At 45.5% G+C, this 13,103-nt stretch overlaps 1 protein-coding gene across 1 annotated transcript in view; it reads right to left on the bottom strand.

Moving 5' to 3' along the window:
- LOC147665634 (small G protein signaling modulator 1-like) overlaps positions 1 to 13,103 on the bottom strand; it is a 518,897-nt gene that overhangs the window by 35,859 nt on the left and 469,935 nt on the right. Inside the window, exon 12 of the mRNA XM_086949626.1 lies at positions 3,810 to 3,938. Within this exon, the coding sequence (XP_086805752.1) occupies positions 3,810 to 3,938 (129 nt within the window). The remainder of the gene's footprint in view (positions 1 to 3,809; positions 3,939 to 13,103) is intronic.

Here is a 13,103-nt window from a genome sequence, read left to right as displayed (position 1 = left end):
AGACGCTTCATCATTTTGAAAATAAATACATACATTTTCACACCAAATTCTAAAAATAATCATGTCCGGGGTTTTGCAGAATGGTAAAACGTGAACAGATGACGGGTATTCTTCTCTGGGAAAGGTGGCGACCCTACGCATGAACCTAAAAAACTTGACAGCTACGTTGCAGCTAGACAAATGCAGTTGCATTACTTATATATCCTCTAAATTACACAAAAAGCTATGGGGCACTTTCCATAACGATAAGAGAAATACCGTGAACCAAGCTTTCTCGCTGCTTCCACATATGGCAAGCATTACTGCAGTGCTCGGTTTGTTGTTATCCTTCTTCTCTTTTCATGACAACTAGAGCCCAGGTGATCACATGGTACATAGTGATTGGCAGTCGCATGGCCCTCTGTGTGCTCTGATTCAGAGGCATGTTGTCATGGTGCTTGCAGTGCAGCTTTCCGCTTCCGCACAAAGATGGCAGGGTCTGGCTGGTGGAGACCGGCTTTACTGCTGGCCAGGAGTTTACTGCGGCTGGGTTTTAAACGGAACAGCCGGAGGAGGCAGCACAGCTCTTCAGCTGGCCCTTGGGGAGCTGGAGGCGGTGGTGCGCCACCTGTATCCGAGTTGGACAAGGCTGATGCGTGGCTGCTGAGGAATGCCCATGAGACAGGCGAGGTTAGTGTGTAGGGAGCACGGAAACTTCCTTCAAAATCAATCAGTGTTTGTGTGGGGCTGGTTACTAACTAAAGGAACCAAAGATAGGTGACCTGGGGACGGAAAGTGCTGGAAAGAAGAGATGCATGTATCTGAGTCTTATATATTTGGAGAGGATAGCGTGAACGAAATTTGATGCATGACATAACTGTCCAGTTTGCAACTTTTCTGTTTGAATTGTGTCAGATGTGGACAATTCCTAAAAGCTCCATATAGCTATAAGGAGGCTCCCCTCATATAGAAACATCTGTGCACCTTAAATTACTCCTCTTTGGTGCACTAGTTAAATGTTTATATTTAGGACAGCTAGCAGGCCTGACCTTCGTTCTAGTGTTACTATATCATAGTCATCTAGCACCATTATTTCCAAATGATTCCTCAAAATCCTAGTTTAATTAACCACTGCCTGCATTAGAAATATATAGGCCCATTCATCAAGCTTAATTGCGCTCGCAAAGGGCCAGATTCTGAGAATCTGGCCCTTTGCGAGTGCAATTTTTGCATTTGGGATTCATCATCCCAAATGCAAAATTCGCTATTAAAGAATTTGCACATTTGCGAGGAATTGCATTTAAGGAATCTCTATTTGAGATTCCTTAAATGCAATTCATGAACCATTTTAAAATTGCGAAATCGCAATTTTGGGCCGCTATTTACCGCGAGGTCAAACCTCGTGGTAAATAGCGAAAACTTAGAAAAATGCATTTTTCTAAGTTGCATGTTACACACACACATGTCCTTTGGACATGTGTGTGCGCAAAACCAATGCAGATTACATATCAGGGGTGCTACAGGGTGTCCTTTGGACACCCCTGGCACCCTTGAAATTGCTTCCTTATTTGGCCCATAGGAATGAATGGGGAGTTATTCCTTATTTGCGATTAGCAATTAGCTAATCGCAAATAAGGAATCAGTGGGAATCGCAAATTCTATTGCGATTCCTACATGAATCTCGTTTTGCAAGTCTGTAATAGCGATTCCTTAATAATCGCTATTACTGACTCGCAAAACAGGACTTTGATGAATCTAGCTGATAGTCCATTAAGAAAGTGTCAGGAAGGACTGACCAACAGCACCCTTCTCTCTCTGGCCACCACACCCCACAGGGGCGCCCACTGAAAAGCAGTGTGCTATGTGGCGGACAATAAAAGTCTTCAGCCATGGTCACCACTGGAATCCAACTTTGAAACCGGCCTCAGTTTGGTGGTATGTGAAGAAGCTTCATTTTTGTTTTGCAAAATGTGAAACGTGAGTCAACAAAGGTAAAAGAGTATGAAAATAAAATGTTGGTATTTTAATAGACCATGCAACAGTTTTAATTGATACTGACTAAACACACTTGTGTGTAAAACAGCATAACTGTACTGCGTACAGCAGAAGGACCGTCTTTTTTGATAGAAAACACACAATGATTATTTAACTCCAATGTACATGGGAGCAGCGAACGGCGGTGCTGTATCACTGATCTGTCTGTTGGAACTAATTATCTCTAAAGTAAACATTCCATGTAGTGGAATGGAAACATGCAACATTCCCCTGGACACAGAGGACCATTGAAGAGCAAGGAGCTCTCCAGTGCTTCCACCAACGTGTGTTTGAGCTCCACTTTCCTGTGGGCCCCCTCGTGCCCAGTACCAGCTGGGGCCACATGGGCTTCGTCTCAGATCCATTATGTTAGTTTTCCTCTGCATATGTAACTTGATAGACAGCATTGCATTTGTCTTTGCAACTACCAGACCACGTCTTGCTGCAATTTCACATAGCATATGAAAAGCACTTCAAGATATACGAGCTCAGACTCCAGCTATACAAAAATAACACTTTAAATACGCACTTCAAAATGCAATTTAATAATATGCCTATTAGTGTCAAAGCTTCCATATTAAAGAATAGTAGACGTTGTGGCACCCAGGTTAATGTACTGCATAGCTAAAACATAAAAGGTCCCAAAGGCAAGACCTATTGGCTATGCCAATGCTTGTTTTTCTATTGCTCTTGTTTCCTGGATACTTATTGGCCGGTGCTTCCAATAAATCACTTCCGTTAGTAAGCGAGGAGCACCAGACACTACAGTTTCATTATTACACTGTAGGTTTTTAGATTTTGGTTTAGAGACTATTTTTTTCCCACAACTCTGCATCGGCCTTCCTTAGTGTCTACTTCCACGTTGGACGTCAAGAGGACATTGTTTATCATTTTTTATGTTTTCCTTTGGATTAACCACAAAGAGTTTCTTTTTTTTGATTTCACTGATATTTCACTTTTCCAATATCTTTGAATCTCCTTCCCCATTTATCTACATTTGCCTCACATTTTCCTTATTTCAATTATCCCTACATGCTTACACTTAGGTGAAAACCAACAAGTGCTTAACTTCTATAGCTGCACTGTTTGGTTGGTTTGTTACACGTGTCGCCTTACTCACTTTCACTGAGGAGAGCTTCATATCTCTAGCCAAGAATATCCTTACTGAAACCAATTTACTTTTGTGGATCATTTTTCAGCTGTGTTGGAGCCCAGTCACAGCACTTATTAATGACCTTTCTGTCCAATAACCTGTCAGTAGGAATCCCTGCAATTCAGCTCAATCCCTTACAAATATATCATCACAAAACATTACAATCCATTTTAGGATCACAAGCATATTTCAACAGTAAATTCACATATTTACCATGGATCAATAAACAAGCTAGATAAATCTTCATTTCCTTGTTCAGCCGGATTCTCCCAACTCTACTCCTACATGCACACTGCTAAGACCAAACACAAACCTCTCATCTGGATGTTGTCCAAAAGATTCTTTGCATCGGCAACTGTGCTTATTTAATAGCTTTTAAGTATATGTTTTATCCAACTATCCTGTGGTATCATTTTAGTGTTCACATACTTTTAATACGAACAGACATACATTAGATCTTTTGGGAAAATAAGCAACTTAGGGTTCTGGCACCATCAGCAGCATGCTACATAGTATGGTAAACGTAGAAGTATAATTTTGGCAAATACTTAAATATTTTCTTCTACCATTTAAAAACAGCCTAATTGCCGGCTTCTCACTTTATCGTTTTAACAGGAAAACATAGATATTGAAAAAGACTCACCTCCTTCCTCTCTGCTTCCGTCATACCGAACTGATAGTGCCCCAGGAGGAAAGGCCAAACATCCTTGCGGATCTCAGGCTGAATTCCTCCATAATAAATAAGACGCAGCAACTCCTTCTCTTCGTAACTCTGCAAGTGTCACCAACAAAAAATATACAAACAAAAAATAGATAAAAATCAGTCGGTAGTGCATGAAAATAGACATTTGAAAGATTATCAAAGGGCAGACTCTTTGTCCTTTAGATTAATGATTACTGCATTGAAGATATTGTAGTGTATTCTCTTCTGAGCCCACGTTGGCTCTCCCTTAGTTTTGCATCTTTTTTAGGCTGCCTCTGTATAGCCACATATAATACATTTGATCTTGCTACATCATTCTGGGAATGTGCTGTACATGTTGTTTGTTATTCAGGGACTCTTCTTGGGATTTAGTTTACACGTCTTGTGCAAGGTTGCTTGGAATACATAACAACATAGTGTGCTGTTTTCCTTGTTCGTTCAGCAACAGCTCCTCATGTTTTAAACATAATACGGTCACACAGCTGCATTTCCAGGACAATAGTTTTGATCATATGAATTGTGTTCCATCCCTTTGGGGCCTAGAGAGGAGGATTATGGCAGAGAGGACTGTTCTGGATTGACAACAGTGACTGACATGCAGCCCAGCTCAAACTAAGATTACACTTATGATGCAGACCACCTAACTACAAACACCAGGTATGGGGTCTGAAGCCAAACCCAGAGACCATGAATATGTCCCTGTGCTCACACACTAATGGTAGCCCTAGCCAGATATATAATTTGCCATGGTTAGGATGTTTGTCCTATACAACCTGTTAGTAATGCTAATTACTTTGTTTAGTTGCAGCTGCCTAATGATAGTAGCACATTTGCTTCATAATAGACCAAAATAGTTACAATAAATGTATTGTAAACTTTCTTTGTGTCTTTTATATGTTTACTATGGGCATGCATGAGTGAGTAAGTGAGTAATAAAAAGGGATGATCTGTTTCCACAGTTCCCTTGGGGACTAGAGGGTCATGCCAAAAATCACATGTTACTTAGGGAGGTTAGGAGTTCATGTGAGACAACATGAGCTAGCCAGTTACTGACGCTGTAGAGAGACTCAGTCCCTACAGTCTGACATCCTGTCATCCTAACACACAGATCTGCTTTACCAGCAGAATCTGTGCAACAATATGTTCATATAACAGAAAAAGAATCAGGCTTTTGTTTCAAATTTACTTCACATTTACTACTGCTTCGAGGTAACCTCAATTTTTGGGAGTGTTTTTTCCAGAGCACCTCAGCTGCATGTAATACATCCTAATACTAAAATGTGACTGTTCACCACAAAATATACCATAACAGTATGTTTTTCACTGTCCCACTTTTCTTTCTCTCATATTTTCATTACTTTACACAAATGTTTTTTATTTTAACAATAGGAATACACTCAACATCAATAGTTTTTCAAATATTTAAGATGTTGGATTTTAGCTGGAGCTGCTGGGAGATCAGATGTGACATGCAGTATCTCAGTAGTGCTATGTGTTGATGGCAATCTACTTTTCCCTAAGATCTGGAGGAACAATACTCTTATCATGCCAGCTGTTGATTTCCAATGGATGAGTAGCTGAAAGACGCCTAATAGGTGGTTGGATTAATGGCTCTCAATGGAAAGCTAGATAAGGCCATTAATCAGTTTACTCTTGAAAAAATTAGAGGGACTTTTTTGTGCACCAAAGGACTAGGGTTCAATCTAGAAAAAGAACAATATATCCTTTGGTTGGCAAATACTGAGAAAGCTCTTACTCATTCACTCACCTAAATCACACACATTCAAATATGGGGGATACAGTACCAATTGAAAAAGCAGTGTGCAAGTACACAAGAAAAATATTAAAAATGTTATGTATCAATTTATTAAAAGCATATAAAACAATTGTAGCAAATTAAAAAACAGTTAATCATACATCGTATATTTATGTTTAAAATCAAAAAACATCCCACTATACAAAAACAAATGAACAGACTCAATAACAAAGACAATTAGACTAGGGTATTAAAAAGAAACTACACTTTGTCATAAAGGGACCATATCCATATGAAGTAACGTTGGGGCTGGACCCTGATGTACAAAAGACAATCAATATCTAGTTTTGCAGCCCACTATGCGGATTATGGTTCTGTGTAGAACACTGATTTTTATATATAATTTTTTAAACCAAAAATTTCATTCACAGGTAAAAACAGTTTTGTAATGATTTTCAAAGTTGGAAAAATAGCTCACTATTGTGCGTAATTACACACAATAAAAGTCTATGGACATAACACAAAAATGCATATAAAATCATAGTTGGTTCTAGGGTTTCACATTCGAGGTTTAAGATAGCAGCAGGCAGGGTCCAATATTCCACCAGTGGATAGTCGGAAACGTGCCCGATTCATCCGGAGCAGGGTGCTGGGGTCGTTAGCCGAAGCGCTAGAAAGAAAGGGGCCACCAAAAAAACAGGGCTTGGAGGGGGCGTGGTTTGCAGCCAACCAAGATGGCCGCACCATAGAGGAGCTCCGAGGGTGAGACCCCCTCCATAAATCCGGGAATATATCCGTTCCATACATCGTCCCAGAGCTGTCACTTACATTGCGGAGGTGAAGCGGACCCTGATGATCCTGGTCAGAGGCCGCTCTGATCCCGGACCACGGAGTGACGAAGAGCGACCCACTGCGGCCTGTATGCACGCTTCTGGCCGCGGTCTCAATTTTGGAGGTGTCCCGGCGCGTGCACGTTTCAGCCGGCTGAGCGCGAGGTCGATGCGGCGCTGCAGATCGGAGGTGAGAAGAGACGCTGAAGGCGCCTGTTGGCGGCACCGACAGGGTCCGCCTGCATAGCGGAGTGACGGCGTGAGAAGCAAACCCCCCCCCCCCGCCCCCCTCCGCCCCCCGGTACTGAAGGTACCGTCCAGCAGGCATTACCAACAATGATTTTCAGCAGCAGTGAAGACCGGCGGGGAGCGGGGCCTGGGAGCAGCGTGATTGGGGATCTCCGCAACAAGCTGATAGGATCATCATAACCCTCCATTCACTGCCACGGCCGCTGGTGGGGGCTTCAGTGATGGGGAAAATAGCACCGGTAAGCGAGGAGGAGGGGCAGGCTCCCTGGAACTGTAAGGTGCCCAAATAAATGGTGACATATATGAATCACCCATCTCGGAAGGCTCCAGGCAGGAAGGCTCGGGGAGCGAGACTGGGGTGCATTCAACAGCGCGCCAACGGTATCAGAGGGGACTAATAGAGGGAGAAGAACCCCTACCACTGGGAGCCACAACGCCACAGCAGCGGAACACCAATTTGCAACCATACAGTACGGTGCACGCTCCTAGGGGCCGGGGGTGAGCGGCCCCCAGAGATACCCCAGAGTGTGGCAGCGGAAGGGCTGTCCCCCGGCATTGCAAAGTGCCTGGAAACAACGACGGCACACATGGATTCCCCCCCTCATTTTTTGCATGGGTAATGTCAGGGAAGGTCTGTTAATCAACGCAGTGTTCCACGAAGCTGCGCAGCAGTGTCAATAGAAAGCATTCTTATTTGGGGCTCAACATAAACAGCGAAACAAAGGAAGAGTACTCAAAACACGCGATCAGGGCCACAGGAACGTGTGGAGCGGACGTGGAGGTCCCTTGGCGTCGTCCTACACATTACACACTACACAGTCCATATTAGTTTGCGACGACTCAGTGGCAGTACTATGAAGAATTCGAGAAACTGTTATTCCCACAATGAGCGGCAGAGGCAACCGCACGACCCGACAAGGCAAGCTTGATAAGTTTGCGTATGCCAAGGATTTCCCCCGTGCCGGACCAAAAGGGGGCTGGGACTAAGAGCACGGAGGGGGACAGAGGCTCTAAAGTAACCCTGGAAGATGTCATGGCGGCACTCCACAGGTGCAGACTATGGTGGGTACAATATCAACAGACGTCACATTCCTATGAGCAGATCTGCAGAAAATGTCGACTAGGGTAACTGAAGTAGAACAAGTGACGTCATCCCTCACTAAGGACACTAAGCTCCTGCTTAAGAGAGTGACGCAACTAGAGGAGGACAACAGGCGTATGGCGGTGAAAACGGACGAGCAGGAAGGGAGCTCCCGCCGTAATAACGTTCGAATAATTGGGCTGCCGGAATCAGAGGGGGGACCTGCCGTGGACCTCTACGTTGAAGATCTCATAAAGACCAAACTGCAACCCAAGGGCCTCTCGACCTTCTTCTCGGTGGAGCGGGCCCACAGGGTACCAGGAGGGCTTCCAAGACTAGGAGATCCCCCGCGGCCGGTACTAGACCGTCTATTTAATTTTCGGACAGAGACGCTATACTCCAAACGGCGCGGGTGGCGCCGCCTATACGGATACAAAACAGATCTCATTCTTCCTGGATTACACAGCGGCGGTCGCGGCGCGCCGCAGAAGCTTTCTTGAAGTGAAAAAGACATTAAGGTCTCGTGAACTGCTGTATACTATGCTCTTTCCAGCAAGACTCAGAGTAGTAGCAGAAAAAAAACTTGGTTTTTCAACACGCCAGAAGAAGCACACGACTGGCTTGAGGGGTGGCGGCCGGCGGAGAGGTCGAAATGACTTGGAAGGAGGCAAAAACAACTGGACAAGGACGGCGATCCGGAGGAAGTCGAACAGGAAGAGGGGGAGGATGCACATAAGCACAAGGACTCCGGGTAATGAGATGTGCACGCACAAGGGAAGTACCTCCCCATATCTTTATCTTTCTGGTTAGGAGAAACACACATCGTTGCCAGTCAGGGCCTACCTCCTTGTATTAACGACAATGGATTTATTGATAGCTCGGGACTAAGGGACTGGGGAGGGGGGGGGGTGACTGGTCCTCCTTGGACTTTCCCACCCCTATACATACATGCTTTCAAAGTTAAAGGGTTGGGGTACTAAGCGCTCTGCTGAGTTGGGGTGGCGGGCAGTTTCAAGTCTGCAAGGCAGGGAGGGGGGAAGGAAGGGGGGAATTTGTACATGTTGTTTGTTTAATGTTTATGCGATGAGCAGCTATGGATATTATTGCATGATGTCACTACTCACAGCAACACACATTAGTCTTACTATACGACAGGCCACTTATAGTTCTAGCACCTTTGAATATGCCAACGGGGGACGACTCACTAGCTACCTCGCAGGGAAGCTCCGGTGTAATGAACCCATCCCTGTCCATACTCACGTGGAATGTACGCGGGCTAGGTGATAAAATCAAATGAGGACTGGTTTTACAATGCATAACAAGGGGAGGCGCAGCAGTGGTACTACTTCAGGAGACACACCTCACTGGCACATCTACTAAAGCTATGGATAGAAGGGGATTTAAAATGATGGCTCAATCATAATTTACTTCAGGCTCTAGAGGGGTTGGAATATGGGTAAAGAAGCAGTTCCCCTTAATTGTCAGCAAAGTTAAAACTGATGATGCAGGTAGATTTGCCGCCATACCTGCACAGTGGGAGGGGCGGCCTCTTAATATTGTTTCTGTTTACACACCTCCAGCATTACAGACAATGGTCCTCCCAGATCTTAGTGCATTTTTACTGGGACTGCCAGAGGGTGAGATGATCCTTGGGGGAAACTTTAATTCAGTGGCTGATGACTCAATGGATAGATTCCCTCTCAGAGCAAAGATATCAGTAATGTCCCGTTTGGGAAGCTTTATGGCAGCTAAGGGATTGGTGGACATTTGGAGGAAGTATCACCCCTTTGAGCGTCAATTTACCTATCACTCCAGTGTTCACAACAGCCTCACCAGAATTGATTACTTCAAGGGGTCGCAGGGTAGCCTTTGTAATATTGGCAGTGTAGAAATCAAACCAAGGGGCATATCTGACCACTCCCCACTGATGGTTAGCTACGTACATCACCAGCAGAAAAGGCGTCTGACTTATCCAACATGAACTGGATATCTCCACAATCCCAAGATTAGAAGCAAACTTAAAAAGGTGACAAAGCATTACTTTCATGATATCGTTGGTTCTGTAACCTCCTCTGTCACTTTATGGGAGGCATATAAGACAGTTCTCAGAGGACAGGCAATAGCCTCCATTGTAACTCATAAGCGAGAAAGACAGTCGGAACTACAAGCTTTAGAATCTGAGGTGATTGTTGCAGAGGCACACCACACTACTGATCCAACCCCTGATGCATCCCGTAACTTGCAGAATGCACAGCGCCGACACAAGGAATATCTGACGGAAATGGCCAGACAGCAACTTGCAAACACACAACATAAAATGTATGATGTAGGGGATAAGGTGGGTAAAATGCTGGCATGGTTAGATAAGCGGGAGCAGAGAGACAGGTGGATAGCGCAGCTAGCAATGGAGGGAGGACAACTCACTAAGGAACCGCACACAATAGTAAGCATGTTAGCACGACACTTCTTGAAAATGTATTCCTCAGATTCGACAATCTCAGAGGAGGAAGCACTAACCTACTTTAAAGACCTTAAAATGCCCAAATTAACCCCTGAAGAGGCGCAATTATTAGAGGGTGATCTCACGGCAGACAAGGTGGTCATAGCTATTAAGGCACCACAGTCGGGCAAGGCGGTGGGACCCAATGGCATGCCAGTCGAATTATATAAAAAAATGACTCACTCGCACCACACCTATTAAATAGGTTTACTGAAAGCCTGGAGATAGGAGAACTCCAGCCGAACCAGCGCACAGCCACCATTGTAACGATCTTAAAACCTGGGAAACCGGCGGATCAATGTACATCATATCGGCCTATCTCCCTCATGAATGCTGAGGCCAAAATACTGGCTAAATTATTCGCGCTACGACTCACACCGCACCTATCTAAACTAGTGCATAGGGATCAATTGGGCTTTATGGCTGGCAGGAACACAGCACTAAATTTAAGACGGCTACACAGGGTGCTGGCACATGCGGTATATCTGCAGAAGCCGGCGGTGATGCTTCCTTTAGACGCCCATATGGCGTTCGACATGGTCCATTGGCCTTTTCTTTTTGCACTGTTGCGCCATTTGGGATTTGGAACGAGGTTTTGTGCCCGGGTCCGATTATTGTACACGAAGCGTATGGCACATGTCATAGCTAATGGCCATATCTCAGTAGATTTTCCCCTGGTCAGGGGCACACGTCAAGGCTGCCCGCTGTCGCCACTATTGTTTGCCATGGCCTTGGAGCCCCTGGCGGAATGGATAAGATGGGAGCCGACTATTAGGGGCCTCAAATGGACAAAGGACTGGGAAGATAGAATCTCCCTATACGCAGACGATATACTGCTGTACTTCACTTCCCCCGGACGTTCTATATATACACTTTTGGATGTCTGCACGGTCTATGGGGGGGGGGGGGGGGGGGGGGGGGGGGGGGGGATCCGGATATTCTATTAACTGGTCAAAATCCACCATGTACGTACTTCGCGGTCCGCCACCACGGTTGCTGGACGGATGTCCGCTACAGACTGCAGAAAACACGTTTGAATATTTAGGGGTTCACATCACAACTAACCCTGACGAATTTTACAGACGGAATTTGCTGCCACCACTCGAACGCCTCAAGCAAGAAGTACAACACTGGGAATCACTGCCACTGACCCTGCTGGGCAAGGCAGCGCTTTTTAAGATGATGGCTCTACCTCGCTTTCTATACATCTTAGAAAATACGCCCTTTCACATGCAGGCCACATACTTCAAAACGATTGCGGCGCAGATCTCTGTCCTACTATGGGGCCATAAGCCCGAACGTATAGCACAGGCCAAGCTGGTACGCAGCTGGTACGATGGTGGTATAGCGCTACCAGATGTACACCTTTATTATCGGGCAGCTCAATTGAAGGTAATTATTCAGTGGATACATCTTCCACAATCAGAACCGGCGCTAAAGGCGGACAGAGAGCAGTTGGGGGAGTCTGGTATACTAGCTCCTCTTTACGATAATAAATTATCTCTGCAAAAGTTTGGGCCATTGCAACACACACTTACACTCTGGCATACCGCGGAGGCAAAGTTGGGGTGGCAGGGGGTATTAACACAGCTTACTCCACGTTGGGACACAAAATGACTAGGGAACCTTAGGCACACCAAGAGTTTTGATCGCTGGGATGCTATAGGGATATCGACAATTGGGGATATGTGGGAGAAAGGAGAAGTACCTTCCTTTGTTACACTAAGACAACAATACGATTTAGCCCTCACTGAACAGTTCAGATATATACAGATTCGACACGCCTTACTGACAGCATTACCACCAGACTCAGAAGTCCCGGAAGCGTCTCCCCTAGAGGATAGGTTACTGACTGACTATATGCCAAAGAAGGCGACCTCCCTAATTTACCGTAAACTACTTAATAATTTACCCAGTCCAACGGGAACCCTACGGGAAAAATGGTCTCCTGACTGTGGGGAGTTTGATGAATCAGAGTGGCAGGAGGCACTGGCGTCCCTGAAAGAAGTTGGTAGTCACGTCTCCGATTATTATTATTATTATTATTGTACAGTCTTATATAGCGCTTGACTTACCCTGGAGCATCTCGGCGCTTGCCTTGGGAACCCGTCCTGGCTTTTCCCTGTGAGATAACCCGTACAGGGCATCCCCAAGGTGAAAGCCAGGCATCCCGCCGCGGGGGGGGGGCCGTTGTGGAGATTAAGCAAGCTAATGCCCAGAGTTGCAGAGTGTGAACCCATGATTCGAGTGGGCACCGAAGCGAGAATTATCGAGTCCGTGGACATTTGGGCTCAAGACCCTGCCGCGTCGGGAATTGAACCCTGGTCCCGGGTCTGACCTCTGCTTCTGGGTCTACCTCCTCTAACCAGTGAGCCACACTTCTCCACACGAGTGGTGCAATTACACATACTACATCGCTCCTATTATACTAGAAGCACTCTACATAAGATAGGAAGGATAGATCACCCCTACTGCCTGAGGGGATGTGGTGAGGAGGGGACTTTTTATCACACCATCTGGGATTGCCCCAGAATAGCTGAATATTGGTCACAGGTATTAAGGACTATGTCTCAATCAGAGGGAATTTCACTGATATCGGAACCCAGACACGGTCTTTTAAATATATGGGAACCCAATGATCTTACCCGTTCAGGACAGAGTTGGGCGACGCCGGGTATGATGACGGCTAAAAGAAATATAGCACAAAGTTGGGGAGGAGCAGAGAAACCCACCTTGGCGGCATGGAGAGGGGATATGGATGTGGCCATGTTCACAGAAAGGGCGGTGTTCAGCAGCAGGGGTTGCCCCCAAAAATGGA

This window comes from Lissotriton vulgaris, unplaced genomic scaffold (assembly GCF_964263255.1).
Source record: "Lissotriton vulgaris unplaced genomic scaffold, aLisVul1.2 SCAFFOLD_1463, whole genome shotgun sequence".
Classification (NCBI taxonomy): Eukaryota; Metazoa; Chordata; class Amphibia; order Caudata; family Salamandridae; genus Lissotriton; species Lissotriton vulgaris.
Note: the sequence above shows the minus strand (reverse complement) of the source record. Positions and strands in the feature narration are given on the sequence as shown.